The 16,048-nt window shown below is 45.1% G+C and overlaps 1 protein-coding gene across 7 annotated transcripts in view; it reads right to left on the reverse strand.

The window, feature by feature from the left end:
• The window catches only part of AMBRA1 (autophagy and beclin 1 regulator 1), a 166,224-nt gene that overhangs the window by 128,546 nt on the left and 21,630 nt on the right, over positions 1-16,048 (reverse strand). For 5 of the 7 annotated variants that reach the window (XM_043482806.1, XM_043482801.1, XM_043482802.1 and 2 more), the window contains 6 exons: positions 8,080-8,330; positions 7,246-7,304; positions 6,537-6,720; positions 5,846-6,018; positions 4,821-4,887; positions 2,813-4,266 (listed from right to left, as the gene is read on the reverse strand). In XM_043482806.1, coding sequence (XP_043338741.1) covers positions 2,813-4,266; positions 4,821-4,887; positions 5,846-6,018; positions 6,537-6,720; positions 7,246-7,304; positions 8,080-8,214 — 2,072 coding nt within the window. In that variant the 5' untranslated portion in view covers positions 8,215-8,330. The remainder of the gene's footprint in view (positions 1-2,812; positions 4,267-4,820; positions 4,888-5,845; positions 6,019-6,536; positions 6,721-7,245; positions 7,305-8,079; positions 8,331-16,048) is intronic. The other 2 variants (XM_043482808.1, XM_043482807.1) reach the window with 1 other exon arrangement.

Here is a 16,048-nt window from a genome sequence, read left to right on the forward strand (position 1 = left end):
CTAAATGCTTGAACTCTTTTTATTTAAACCACAAATACATACTACCTCTTGTCTACAAAAAATTCTGATAGATCCTTAATAACACTTTCAGGGTTTTAAATGGCATACATTATTAAGGAGTGACTATTAATATTTTAGTCACATGTGGTTACCTATGTAGTTCCTCAGATCACACCTGTCACATTTCAAATGCTCAACAGCCATATGTGGCTGGTAGATACTATACTTGATGGCACAGATACAGAAAATTTTATTAGACAGCACTACTCTAGAAACACATTGGAGTATTTTTTTTTTTTTTTTTTTGTACATTGGAGTATTTTCAAACAAAATTATACGATGTCTAGATGGAAAGGAAGGGTAGGAGGTACAGACAAAAGTGTTGAAAATTTCTGGAGTCAGGTGATAAGCATATTATGGGAGTTCCTTTATACTACTTTTCTATTTTTATATGTTTGAAGATTTCTGTAATCAAAAAATTAAAAGAAAGAAAACATAAAAATGGTTCACCTAAAAATGAGATTATCACTTTAAGAAATACACCATGGAGAGCAGCTTGGAAAAATCTTTTTTATGCACACCAGAGTTCAAATTTCCATTCAGCAACCTACTGTGTGACCTTTAACAAGAAACTTGACTTCGCTGAGCCTCTCTTTCCTCAACTTAAAGATGGGAAATTTAATAGCTGCTTTGCACAGAGTTACTCTAGAAATTAGAAATAATGCAAGGCTAGAACACAGGAGCAGGCTCTCAGTAATCGGTATCTCTAACTATTATCAAACAGTAGAGTCTGCTTTACATGACTCCAGTATTTCTCAGCAGAGCAACACATGCAGAGTGTTCTGCTAGAACAGAATGAACAAAGGCTAAGCACAAGCCCCCTGGCGCCAGTGCACCAGGTACTGGGGGACTTCCAGAGCAGTGACTGCAGACAGCCCTCTCTGGTTGCCTGTAGACACACTTCCTGGATGCCTACTGCATGTCAGGCTCTATGCTCGCTACCATCCCATGTGCTCAGAAGCTCAGTCGTGCCTGACTCTGCCACCCCGTGGACTACAGCCCACCAGGCTCCTCCGTTCACGGGATTTTCTAGGCAAGAACACTGGGGCGGGTTGCCGTTTCCTTCTCCATCTTACCTCTTGACAAAAAGCAAGAACAGAGTCTCCGGCTCCTGATAGGGGTCATTATACAAAGCAAAATATTACAAAGACGGCAATGTAGGAGATGTTAATCCAGAACTGGCCTCAACCATACGGGCATAGTATCAGCCTCAGTCATTTCATCTGTCTTTCCTATCGTGACCAAGGCTGTGTTCTCAGATAGTAACTGCCCTTAAGTAACCGCTTTTATCTAGAATTCACCGCACTCTTCTCTTCCTCAGCATATGCTATTCCCCTAAAATAAAAAGGTCTTTCCCTTTCCAGATCCTACCCTTCTTTCAAGGCTTGATTTCGCAACGCCTTCTTTGATGATACTTCCCTTTCTCTGAAATTAGACTACACTGAGTCTCAGTACCATACAATGAAGCATTTGGCTCATTTACATTTTTTATATAATTACATGTAAATAAGTCTTGCCTCTACAGCAACACTCTATACTGCCAGTGGGCAAAGACCAGGTACTAAGCTTCTTTTGTATTCCTGACAGTGCCCAGCACAGTGCTGGGGGAAAAAAATGTAATTCAACAAGACTTATTAACTGGGCAACTCACTCACTGAAGCATCCTCCTAAAATAACAAGTACACGGTGTGCACAATCCATATTCCCACCCTTGTTAGAAGCTTATGTCAGAGAAATTTCAGTTGCTTCAACAGAGGATGCAATGCAGAGAAATATGCTGCTTGAATCCAACAGGCATATTCTGGGAGTCGGTGATTACGCTAGATCTGACCTTTACGAAATTACAGAAAGAAGTCCCTAATAAATCAAGATAGATGCACACGCAGCCATACACGGAACATGCAGTGGGTGATCAACCACACCCACGCTGTGTCTTCCGTGAAAGAGCTGCCTGGGATGCCGAGCCAAGTATGAAGAGGCCTTCCTTCTATGAATCTCTTCTTCCCCACCTGCAGGTGATGTCCCTCTGGAAAGAGCTACTCAAAAAAACTCTTAAGTAACTTCAGTTCAGTTCAGTTCAGTCGCTCAGTCGTGTCTGACTCTTTGCGACCCCATGAATTGCAGCACGCCAGGCCTCCTTGTCCTTACCGTCCAAAAAAATATATATACATATACATATCTACAGGAAAAAAAATCGTCCTCGACATATATATATATACTATTTTCTTTTCCTTTTGTCAAGTTGCAGTGTTCCAAAAGATGAGGTTTAAGAATTTGTCCAAAGCAATACAAAGACCCAGTACACTCATCTGTCCCAAGCAGGGTTCTCTATTACTATTAGAAATTTTTTTTCCCCTGGCCTCTCTGGGATGTTTTGTTGTTAACGATAACCAGTCCCACACAGACAATCCTTTAAGGAGGCCAAAAAGCAGAGCGGAGGAAGTTCGTGGTTCTACCTCCTCTCGCCTCTCGAACCTCACCCACAACTCTCCGTTAAGGCTAAACGACACGTGAGCCAAGCCAGAGTCACGGGAGCGAGCAGAGTCACTGGACTCAGGCTGCCAGGCCTTATCCTCTTTCCGCCACCACAGCAAGATTTTCCACGAAGATGCGATGGAAGCTAGGGAGATCAGAACCAGATGCATGGGTCCCAGATACTCCAGATCCAGCCACCAAGACCCACAGGGCTGAAGGAAGAGGCATCAGGAGAAAAGGAAGGGATGCGGGAGGAGACAGGGAAGCACCTGCTTACCTCCTGAGAGAATCCTCCTCGGAGCTCTCCTCCGGCAGATCCTGATGTAAGGCCTCCTGTGACACAGTTCCAGATCGGCTGGCCTGGGTGTAAATGCGTTCCCAGTGGCCCGTCTCCTGGTTGAAGGCCACCCCCACAGTCCTCTCCTCCTGCGGGCTAGCAGCGCTGCCCAACTCCAGCCTGCTGGAGCTGGCCGTCTGGCCCTCAGTCCGCTCGAGCGGGGGCAGCTGGCTGCCGCTCGCGGCCATGCCCTCAAAGGGACCGGGGACCTGCCAGGAGGGGCTGGCCTCGCCAGAGGAGTAGTTCGGTGCGCTTCTTTCCCAGCGCAGGGTGTCGTTGTTGAAGGTCAGCAGATTGTGGCACGCGCGGCAGCGGTTCAGGTGGCCCCGGGACAGGTTGGAGTTGTTCTCGCTGCTGTGCGGGGTGGGCTGGTGGGATGGCCCTGGCCGCTCGGATTCAAGGTTATTGTTGAGCATTTCCTGGGCCTGTTGGGCCTGGGGGGCTTCCCCGCTGAGGCTCTGGTCCAGCTCCTGAAGCCGGTCATACTCCAGAAAGAAGCGTCTCAGGTCACACTGAAGCTCGTGGCGGATGCTGCCCGGGTTGTTTTGGCTGGAGCCGTTCCCTCCATCTGACTCAGCTGCCAACCCCGAGGCTGGAAAACCCCTCCCTTCTGTGGCTGAAGTGTACACAGAGGCTTGCGAGCCACCTTCCTGCTGTCGCAGCACAGAGAGCAGACTCACCGACGAGGCGCTGGTCCTGGGCGGAGGCATGGACTCCGCCTCGGAGCGAGAGTTCAGACTGAGCACTGTCCGGGTCCACTCGGATCCCGTCAGCCCGGGGGCTATGTCCCGGTGGTACCTGGAAGGGTGGCCAGACAGAGGGCCTCCCAGAGAGCGCCGGGGGGGACCCAGGCTGAGGTTGCGGAGCGTGTTGCCGGCGGTGCTGCTCTGGACTGTACTGAAGGCAGACGGCCGGCTCAGGAGGCCCGGGTCGTGCGGCGCTGACGAGGCCTGCTCCGGGGGATGGAAGGGCTCGGTCTGCACAAAAGAAAAGGAAGGGGTAGTAGCCCTGGCAGAAGCAGGGGGAACACTGTCCTGGTGTGGCAAGAGGGAAGGAACTCGAGTGCCCGAGCAGCGGCTGCAAAGGCACAGGATCCCAAGGTGCTGGCAGCACTCGGCTGTGGGGTAACTGACCCGCTGTCGGAGCCGGATGTAAGCGGAAGTCCTGGGGCGCTCCGTGGAGGGCGGAGGGGGAGGCGGTGGGGGTGAGGGGGTGGCAGGCTCTTGCACTGTGCTTTGCTCTCCCACCTGGATGCCAGAGGAGCGGGAGGACAGCATGTGCAGGAAATTGTGGAGGAGAGGCGTCCGGCGCACTGGCTGCGATTGCAGGAGGGCCCGCTGACGGTAGTGCGACAGTTCTGCTCCGTCTATGGGGATCTCTGGGTCGTCATCACCCTGCAACGTGGACCAAGGCGGGGCGGGGCAGAGCCAGGCCGTTAGGTAAAACTTCCAGGTAAATCCAGAGAAATTACTGATAATCATCCAAGGACAACACTCATTCTAGAGAGGCAACAACGCCACCCTTGAAGCACTGAGAACTAACTGGGTCCAGATTCGGAATCATCATACGGTATTAAATCATTCACTTGCAACTAGCAACATTTCTCAACGAGTTCAGCTGGCACCCAATTCTCTTACAATAGGCATTTCCACGACACGGAGGCTGTGAGGGGAAGCAAGACGTCAGCCAGCCAAAGGCACCTGAATGACAAGTTATCCGACGCAGTCTGGTTACTTCTACCAGGACGATCACTCAGGGGTTTCAGGATGGACTCCCCCGTCAAGACCTACGGCTCTAACTTTGAATATGGTCTGTGGCTAGTTTTAAATCTTGACTGGAAAGAAACACTTGGACATTGAAAATTAAAGTCCAATACCATCAGAATCCGAGCACTACTTGAGCAAACAACCCACAGTTTAGATGGAGCTGGACCTGCTGACTAACTTACCTGCTGATTAGAGGGATTAACAATTGCTGTGAGTAAGTAGTGTCCAAGGGGATCAAATCTCACCAGACTGAAAACACAGAAGAAACGGACAGAGACACGGAGAGAGAAATTCTGTTAACTGAGGAAAGGAAATCCGTGAGAAAATTTCTAGTGATCGTTATTGACAACTGTGGGATTTTCCCAGGCATCCACCTAATTGCTAGAGACTTCCAAAACTTTCAAACCGATTAAAATAATAAAGCTCACTCCTTCTTGTTGCGTCCTCACATCTGCCAGAGTAAGGGAATACATTTCACAAAAATAATTTCAAGAACACCCCTGGGCTTGCGTCCCAGGAAGCAGCCGCTCATGGCCAAGAGCCCGTCATGATGGTAAAGCAGAGGACGCTTCCACACTCTGCCGCAGGTTCGCGCCTCCCCTCGCCCAGCTGCTACCCTGGCGAGAAGCGTGAGGGCTGGGGACAAGGTAGGGACAAGGAACAGTCCCAGTGTCGAGCGACCCACCTGAGGCTAGAAAATCAGTGAAGATCCAATGGCAATACCAAGAGGACCAAAGGGAAACAGTGCATCGACTTCGATTCAGGCAGTATGTGCACTGACTCTGAAGGCTACATGTGTAAATATTAGCAGACTTGATACCTATCTACATCTCCACTTTCCACTTTGAATAACAGAATGAGCAATTTACCCACCAAGCTACCCACCACCTGAACACCTTTTAAGGTTCAAAAAAAAACAAGTCTTTATCCCAAACCAGATAGCTTTGAACCTATAAAAGATTCTAAAGGCCTTCATCTACAAGGACGTGAAGATGAGGCCAATAAGGAATGGCTGAAATGAACAACACACACCACTTCCTGGCTGACTGGCCAACGGCTTAGAAAGCATGAAGAGCCCCAGGGTAACACCCTGCCCTGAGCTGGGACAATACAGAGAGAACTGTCTGTCTCTTGGGGTGAGAGCACCGTTAAACGTTCTCCGCATGTTAATCCTACGCCAGACACTGCTGGTGCCCAGAGCGCTCACCGGACCCGTTCCATCTCGCTAGCTGTCTTCACCACGGCAAACGGCTCCCGGCGACTCCAGTCCCAGAAGTGGATCTCGTTGGCAGTGGCAATGAGCAGGAGCTGAGCCGTGGGGTGGAAAGCCAGGGAGGCAATGGCGTTGTTGCTGTCTGTGAACCAGCTTTCACTGCCACCCTGCGAACGCACAGACCCAGGCATGCTCAAGTTACAAGCTGCCCGTGAACTAAGTCAGCTTCAACAAGAGGGTCCAGGTGGGGTAAAAAACACTACTGTCAATTCAGTTCTGTCATCTACAACCTATAAGCAATGAGCACCTGTTTCTACAGTCTGTGAAAACTCAAGCTTTGGTGCGTCACATGGTACACAACAACCCACCAGCCAGTCTCCAGGACAAGGCGCACAATGCTTGACGATCGTGATCAGAACAACAGTACAATCCTTGATCTCAGAAAAGAGAAATCCATCCTGAAGATGTCTAGCAGGTCCTGTTACCTTGCACAATGGGCAGATAGTTAAACAGGGTGCACTTGAAATGGAGCACTGTGGGCTAGACTCCCTCTCAGTAAGTAAGCAATAACTACGAAGTACTCAGGTACGGTCCTGGAACACGGCTAGTCTCTCCTTCAGAGTCAAGAATGCAAGGGTAAATTAAGTCTCTGCACCTAGAGTACCAAAGAACAGGAAACACTTACGTGCAAATCCCAGATCCGAACTTCCCCATCTAAGCAGCCAGAAGCGATGAGGCCCGAGATGGTGGGATGAAAAGTGACACACCATGGCGTGCGGCGGTGTCCAATCAGAGAGTGAACACACTTGCCCGTCTTCACTTCCGTGATGTAGATATTATGGTTTACGTGAGTGGAAGCCAAGAGAGTCCTAGGGAACCAAAGAGGAGGAAGTCAATGTACAGCACGTGGGAGGGTTAACAAACTATCAGCTTTGGACAACAGAGAAAACTGAAACTCATTTCCCATCCCAACAGGGAAGAAACTACACCTTGGGCTTTACTAACAACAGAAACATTCTCTTCTTTTAAAGCTCCTGGCTTCTCCATTCTGCCCCCAAATGACACATAACCCCTTCAGAGAATACTTTTTCCAGCAGGGAAAATTATTATGCTATTAGTGGCCTATATCACACAGGCAAAGGACTGAGAAACTTTCCAAGTTTTGATCCTCGATGTTCACAGGTTCCTTTGCTTATTCCCATTATTTTAATAGTTAGCACTGGTCATCTATTTCCCCTCTTTCTGATAACACTGGCAAAGTTCTGTTCATTCAGTGCCTCAAAGAGTCTTTAGGGAGTTCACTTGGATGAAGCTCGGCAAAATACACAGAAACCAACACTACCAAAATACACAGAAACCAAGTCTCAGGTAGAGTTTAGGTAAGAACTACGTACCTGTCTGGGCTAAAAGCCAATAAAAAGGTAGAGCGTGGACTATCCGGCAGTTCTACTCTCTGAGAAATAAACAAACAAAAGTTAAAATACATTACTTATAAACTATGGTTCACTCTATCTCAAATGCACTATTCTACATAGATTAGTATTTACAGTATAAGCTGAAAAACTGGAGACAACGATCAAGCTACAAATTGACAGAGATAAATCTAAATTGATGCTTTTGAACTGTGGTGTTGGAGAAGACTCTTGAGAGTCCCTTGGACTGCAAGGAGACCCAACCAGTCCATCCTAAAGGAGATCAGTCCTGGGTGTTCAATGGAAGGACTGATGCTGAAGCTGAAACTCCAATCCTTTGGCCACCTGATGCAAAGAGAGCTGACTCATTGGAAAAGACCCTGATGCTGGGAAAGATTGAGGGCAGGAGAAGAAGGGGACGACAGAGGATGAGATGGTTGGATGGCATCACCAACTCGATGGACATGGGTTTGGGTGGACTCTGGGAGTTGGTGATGGACAGGGAGGCCTGGCGTGCTGCAGTTCATGGGGTCGCAAAGAGTCAGACACGACTGAGCAACTGAACTGAACTGAAATCTAAATTACCTTCAGGAAATCTAGCTCCAAAGAAAAAAGATATTTCTAGCCCATTAATGTTTCCATATTTGTAAAAACAAAAACACAACACCCCAAAACAACAAAGAAGCCTAAGTTAGATATATCAATTCTGCTACACAAAATAAACTGTGTGCCAACTCTATGTCACTAACTTATTCTAAGGCCTCATTCTGCTGTCATCCCTACAAATTCTATGTGAAAAACGACCAGGTTTCTTACCTTGCCCTCCCATTTCATACACCGGGTTTTATCTTCAACCAGCTCCTGCAGAAGTCGCTGAGCCCCAAAGGTCCGAGTGCCCCGTTCTCGCCCCCAGAGGATCCGGACAGCATTCTTCTCTGGAACAACCTTCATGGCGCTCAGCAGGCACAGTCACACCAGGCACGGGAGGGGGAGCGAGCCACAGCTCCACACACCGAAGCGGCTAAACTGAGGCCATGCAGATCCTCGGAAGGTGTCTTCATGGAAATCTAAGGTAAGACATTTAATGTCAGAGAGCATCTATTCTGTGATCAGAGCAAGTTCCCACCTCACATACAACTCTAGTTGAGAGATGAAAGTACTCTTCTCTTCATATGTAATGACAACTTCTCAGAAAAGCCGTTTCTTCCGTAACTTTTCATCCAAGAATATTTCACCCTTAAATTCCTCTTCTATCCTCCATAGCTCAGCCTTATATCTAAAGAACAGAACCGGACTTCTCTGGTGGCCCAGTGGCTAAGATTCCAGACTTTCAGCACAAGGGACTCGGGTCTGATCCCTGGTTGGCGAACTAGATCCCATATGCCACAACTAAGACCCAGTGTAGCCAAATAAATAAACAGAATTTTAAAAAACAGATCATTGTCAAAAGGAGTTATTCTTTTTATCAGGCAACTAAGAACTTTTACTACTAACCAAAAGGTCTAAAACCCTGTCAAAAACAAGACAAATCACAACACAATATTTGCACTCCCTCCTCTGTGCCATGCGTCTTGCCTAACTGCTAGACCCCTCCTGATCACTTGGGCAGCCTCCAAAGCAAAAGATGGGTTACTGATTTAAAAGGTATTACTTGAGGTATGGTTCTTGTGTACTGGCTTCGGTTCTGTCTCCTGCCCAAAAGCAAGAGCACAGAGCTACTTTGAGGTACCTTTCATTCTCTTTTTCTCATCTCCACTCAAGTTCCAGAATAAAGGATAGAGGAGGAAAGAGAAGAAAAAATTCCATTTCCTTTTTAATCATCCACTGCAAGCCTTAACGGTATAAAACTGTCACAAAATAAACACAAATTCCACTAAAATGTCAACTAGCAGCAAAACACACACACATATGAAAATTAAAGAAATTTGAAAATACATATATAATTGTTACTCATTGAGGCACTGTTTCTTCAACTCTGCTACGAAAAAATTCAAATAAAAAAGTTGAGAACACAGTAGAATAAATACATACTGTTCATTACTTAGACTCACGAACGGTTAATATACAGTCAAATTTGCCTCATTTGTCTCCATGGATAGAGATATAGAAGGGTCACTTTTAATTTTCCTGTGAACCATCTGAGCAGGCATGGAGACAGTCTAACCCTATACACCTCACTGTGCATTTCTTAAGAATGAGGACATTTAGCTTCATAGCTACAACATTATTACCACACCCATTATCATTTGTGCCTTTAATATACCAGATACTCCAAAAAGTGTCTTTAATAGTGGTTTAAAAAAAAAAATCCAGAACCCAATCAAGGCTCAAGAAATGAATTTGGATGATGTCTCTTTAGCCTCTTTTATTCTAGAATGCCCTCCAAGTTTTATTCTGGTTGATTCTGTTCATGGTTTGTTTGTTTACAACACAAGCTTTCTAAAAAGACCACAACAGTTGACTTGATGACTTGTAGTTGATTGTTACATCTCAGTTATGTCTGATTATTTCCTCACAGTGCCATTCAGCTTGCCTCTCTATCCCTAACACCTCCTGTAAACACTGACTAGATCGAGGTTGAGAGGTTTGGGAAAGAACGCTTCATAGGTGATGCTACCTATGTACCTCACAATGCAGTTCTCAGACTGCCCCACTCAGGGAGATCTGGTAAACTATGTGATCATCTGGCAAAACAGGATCACTTGGTCGAGTCTGTAGCAGCCAGAGCTCTTCATAGAAGGCATATTTCCTCCTTTATAGTAAGCAACCTGTGGCTAACGTTTGGCACCCTGTGAATATGCCGTTCCTCTTCAACCTTTTGCTTAATAGTTTAGCAATTACTGATGACTCCTTCACAAATTATTTCATTTGGGGGCTGGAATATGTTGATTTTTCCAATTCCATCATTATTTCTACATTACTGGCATTCTTTTGGAAAGAATTTTCCCTTAATAACTGAAGTAGGGTAAATGTTTAATTTTTTCCCTTTAATTACTACTTAATATCTGCAATAGTAAAAATTGGGGACAACCCAAGTGCCCATCTAAAGGGGACAAGATGACTAACCTATAGTAAGGAAGATTCTCTGAGTACTGACAACAAAAGATCTCCAAGATACACTGTTCAGAGGGGGAAAAAGCAAGCAGCAGAACAATATATATAGCAAGGCTACGTTTTGAAAAAGAGGAGAAACTAATGATCATTTATTAGAGACTGAAGGGACAAAATGATCAGAGACAAAGATGGAAGCTGGACTTCTCAGTGCTTCCATCTTAAGTCATTTTCATTTTTTAAATTACCTATTCAAAATTTATTCTTAAAATGTTAAATGGGGCCTTCCCTGGTGGTCTAGTGGTTAAGAATCTGCCTGCCAGTGCAGGGGACACGAGTTTGATCCCTGATCGGGGAGGATCCCGTATGCCATGGGGCAGCCAAGCCCATGCGCCACAAGTACTGAGTCCTTGCACATGCCTAGATTCTGTGATCTGCCACGAAGAGTAGCCCCCGCTCCCTACCACTGGAGAAAGCCGGAGCAAAGCAACAAAGACCCAGTGCAGCCCAAAATAAATCAATAAATAAGTCTTAAAAAAAAAAAAATTCAAAAAAAAAAATGTTAAATGATAAAGGCAAAACACAAAATTTATATATATACAGTGTGATCTCAATTTTGTTTTTTTAAAAAACTTTAAAAATAATGATACAAAAAAATTATAAAAAAGCATTAAACCATGGTTCTCTTTGGGTGGTAGGATTATAGGTGACTTCATCATCAGAAAAGGCACTGTTCATTTTTTAAATTTAAAAAGCAATAATTGCTTATTGTAAAAAGTCAAACAATAATAAACTCCTTACATCTCATGAAAGGCTGCAATCTAAAAAGTACACAGTAAGACGCATCCAAATACAGAAGGGAAAATACTTACTGCCTGTGCTGACATGAGACTTCTCTTTGGAATATCAAAATAGAAAAAGTAGGAAGGAATCTACAGAAAGACCTAACTCTGAGTTCCTAGTTGCATATGGCAGAAGGTTCGTCAGGAGTAAGGAACAAACTCCAGCCTATATCCTCATCGTACAGTTCTCGTCCGCCAGCAGCACACAAATGTACGGATGTACACACGGACTGTGCCGACATGGTGCAGGCCAGCCTCCCGCATAAACTGACTGAAGGGAAATTATCTCCTTGGTGACTGTGACAACTCATGGTTCAAAACCAAAAGTCTGGAAATGAAACTGCCACAAAGCTGAATAATTACTAACCAGGAGGATGGCAGAATATAGTTCCCATCCATTTACTCAAACTATAATTTTCCTTAGAGCCAATCGTTCTCTTGCCTAATTTGGAGGTCTTCAGCAGAAATGAGTTCTGAGGGTTCCTAACACTGCTGTGCTGTGCTGAGTCGCTCAGTCGTGTCCGACTCTTTGCGACCCCATGGACCACAGCCCGCCAGGCTCCTCTGTCCATGGGGATTCTCCAGGCAAGAATACTGGAGTGGGTTGCCATGCCCTCCTCCAGGGGATCTTCCCCACCCAGAGATCGAACCCAGGTCTCCCTCATTGCAGGCAGATTCTTTACCATCTGAGCCACCAGGGAAACCCCGTGTTGTCCTATATGGTACAACACTAAAAGTACTTTGAGAGAAACGTATTTAAACCATTGATAATCTTACAACATGTGGTGAAAACAGCAACAATCCAATTCCTAAAAAAGAAAAAAAAAAAAAAAAACCTGACCTTCTGACCTCATGTAACTCAAGAGGAAGAAGAAAATATAGGTCATAGACATCGGGTGATTCAGAAAACTGTGATGCAATCTTAAGTTCGTACATGAACCAGAAGGACAAGGAAGAGCTGCTACAAATACCAGTTATCAAGAAAGCTCAAAAACTAAAGCTCAGGATTACCGCAGAGCTTGTCTACCACTTCCCAGAGACCTAAACACACCAACGGTTCAAAGAAAAGTCTGAAAAAAAAAAAAAAAACAAGTCTGGGGGAGGGCACGAAGTCAAAGGGACTAAAACACCTTCACAGTCTCTCTTTTGTCAGAAGAAAAATATTTGCTCTGTTTCTTTAAAAGGATAAGGGGCGTTCTCCTGATACACTCCTAAGAGCCACCTGAGAAGAGACTTGACTTTGTTCTCTATAAAGAACAGGAGCTGAATCAAACTGCAGCTGGGCGGGCCTGTGGCTGAGGAAGTCCCAGTCAAGTGTGTTTTTCATTCCTCTCTTTAAAAAGGAGAAAGGAACAAGGTTCCCAACCTGTCCCTTAAACCAGATTGGGACAAAAGGTGCCAAGAACAGTCTTTGTGACACCATTTACACAGTCCCCCAAGTCAATTCTCAGCCACCGAAAGCCTTGTGTACGTACAACCAGAAGGACACGATTAGGACATGTATGCAACACAAATGCCAAGATCTGCGCCCCCGCACCCACCCCCAATCACTTCCCCCATAACATGACCGATCGCTCTACAAAGATGGGAAGAAAACCTTGAAAGGTCTTCTCTGCTTAATTCTAGGACATAAATTATACTTAACAACCACTAATAAAAATCACCTAGAGGGGACTTCTCTGGTGGTCCAGCGGTCACGAGTCTGTGCTTCCAATGCTGGGGGCGTGAGTTCGATCCCTGAGTGGGGAACTAAGATCCCACATGCCACATGGCACGGCCCCCCAAAAAAAAGTCACTAAGATTATGCACAACCCAGTGGAAACTAAAGTTAGACTTACAGGTTCCCCTTGCAATTAAAAAAGAATTTTTATTTATGTGTGGCTGTGCCGGGTCGCCAGTGCCGCGTGGGCTTTTCCAGTTCCGGCAATCGGGGACTGCTCTCCAGGAGCAACACACAGCCTCCCCACTGCGGCGGTTTCTCCTGCTGCAGAACACGGGCTCTAGGGTGCTCAGGCTTCAGGGGTGGCGGCTCCCGGGCTCTAGAGCACAGGCTCAACAGCTGTGGCGCACGGGCTCAGCAGCTCTGAGCCTGGGGGATCTTCCTGCACTGGTGGATTCTTCACCACGAGGCCACCAGGGAAGCCCCTTCCCCTTGCAATTTGATCACCTTATTATGCTAGCAATTTCACTCCCTCTTCTAGCAATATGACTTTGGACAAATTGTCTAAGCTCTTTGAGACTTGGCTGCCTCCTCTGTAAACAGGAATCATGCTACTGGCCTAATCCAGTTGTCGTGAGGCTCTAAGAAAAGCACGGTAGAGCATTGAGACCGTTGCCGTTACTGTCGTTATTATTACTGAATCCTCTTTGGGGTTCACCATGGTTTCCCTCACCAAACAGTGTGCCCAACTATCAATAAAAACCCGAGACCTGTGATGCCATGATTCCCAAGAGAAGCAGATTGCTAAGAAATATTTCAAAGGCTGTTACCAGACAACAAATTAAAGGAAAAGTATTCATCTGTGTGGCAAAACATAATTAAATGAGATTTGGGCTACTTATACATAAAAAATGAATTAAAAAAAAAAAAGATTCAGCAACTTTGAGCTGTATCTGTAAAACCTGGCCAATAATTCATACCCCAAATCCTCCTTACCAATAGCATTCCAAGGGTATGAATCAGAAAGTTATTAGGCCTGGAAGCGACTGTGAGAATGCAGGCCAATGACCTCATTTATTTGAGTAACTGCATCTCTCCCCACTTCACTGTGCCCATGTAGGCAAAGTCTAAGAGTCAAATCAGCCATGTAATGCCAATGTATATCCAAAAAAAAAAAAATCAGGATTCAACTCAAGGTTAACTGTTTAAAAGGAAAAAAAAAATCCTTTACTCAATCTAGGATCACTTGCTTAAGTAAAGTTCTCCCAACAACTGGAAAATTAACTACAAAATGTCAGACCTTTAATAGAAGCCTACAAGTGTCCAAGTACTCTTTAGAAACTCCATGTGGGTGGAAAGACACAGGGTTTTTCTAAAGGGTTTTCTAAAAAACTTCAAAAACTAGCAGTTTTGTTTGCATTAATAGGACTTTCTAAAGGGCTTTTCAGGACACTTAGGACACCATATATGATCCAAGTCCAAAATGTAAGCACCATAGCAGCAACCATCTCTGCCTCTACACAGCTCCTGCCTGACTCTTGGAGTAGACTCAACTTGGGAGTGGGGCAGGGAATTTGGTGCAAAGCATCACAAATCTAGAACTGTAAAACGGGTGACAAATTCTGAAGGCAGACAGATCTGGAGACACAAACGTTTCAACTATTACTTGAATTGTGTGCAGGCTGCTGAGGGAGATCCAAGGATATGCCAAACTGCTAACTGTGGCTTACGTCTAGAGAGAGAAACTTTAATGTTTAATCCTTTTATCCGTAATTTCTAAATAAGAGACAGCGTCGTAGATTGATATATGGGTCCTGACAGACAGCTGACTGAATCCAGCTCTGTCATTTTCTCAGTGAAAGTGTCCGAAACAGTCGTGTCAAACTCTCTGTGACCCCACGGACTGCGTGTAGCTCATCAGGCTCCTCTGTCCATGGGATTCTCCAGACAGGAATACTGGAGTGGGCAGCCATTCCCTTCTCCAGGGAATCTTCCTGACCCGGAGGCTGAACCTGGGTCTCCTGCACTGCAGGCAGATTCTACACCGTCGGAGCCACTGGAGAATCCCATTTTCTCCGTACAGGACAGTTTCTTGGGATAGTTACTTAACTTCCTGGTACTCCAGTTTCATCATCTGTAAAAGGCAGTGTGTATATGATAGGATTATCACTAGGATTAACAGACTTACCAAATGAAAAGTGCTTGCTATTATATAATTCCAGTGCTTGTACCAAATAATACCTTCTTTGTATAATGAAGAATTGCAGAATGGCAATAAGAAAAATATATTTAAGGCCACAAAGTCCTATAAACAATCAGCCAGGGACTTCCCTGGCAGTCCACTGGTTAAGACTCTATGTTCCCAACGCAAGGGACGCTGGTTTGATCCCTGGTTCAACTCCTGGTCAGGGAAGATCCTCAATGCTGCACGGCACAGCCAAAAATAAATGAATAAATAAGTATGCAATTCTAAAAAAAATAAAAATCAGCCAAATTATAGAAAATTATTCTAAGCAAATTCAGACTGTCCACTGCAAAGGTCTCCAACCCATTTTGTATTAAAGATATCTCACTACTGTCACCTTTAAAAAAATAAGAAGAAAATCTCAAGATAGTGGTTAAGATAATAACAACACTTTCATCATCTTATTCATTCCCACTGTCCTCAGCATTTTACATAAAAAGTAACTCACTTATAATCCTCAGATACACGAGGCCCTAAAAGAACAAGTCTCACTGTCACCAGTGGGTTCAGAATCCAAACCCAGGCAGTCTGGCTCCAGCCTACATGCTTCATTATTACAGAACACTCCTTACTACCTGACACAAAACCTCCTATGAGGTCTCTTCTACTTCATGGGCTAGTCTCACATATAGCAGGCCCTCCATCAATGTTTCACTGTCTTACCATATCAACTGGAAATCAGCCTACTTTGTATTTTCAATGTTCATTTCCCCAAAGGTCAAAAAATTAAACAATCATGCTGAGGGGAATTCCCCAGTGGTCTAGTGGTTAGACTAGACCTCACTGTCACTCCCAAGGGCACAGGTTCAAAACCCAGTTGGGGAACTAAGATCTCACAAGCTACAGGGTATAGCCAAAAAAAAAAAAGAAAAAAAAAATGATGTTGAAGAAAAATGAAAAAAAAAAAAAAAATTTCTCACTCCTTCCTTTATAGCAATTTATTTACATAGTTTGGGGGAGAAAGGGGGACTTTAAAACCTTCAACCA

Source organism: Cervus canadensis, chromosome 11 (assembly GCF_019320065.1).
Source record: "Cervus canadensis isolate Bull #8, Minnesota chromosome 11, ASM1932006v1, whole genome shotgun sequence".
NCBI lineage: Eukaryota > Metazoa > Chordata > Mammalia > Artiodactyla > Cervidae > Cervus > Cervus canadensis.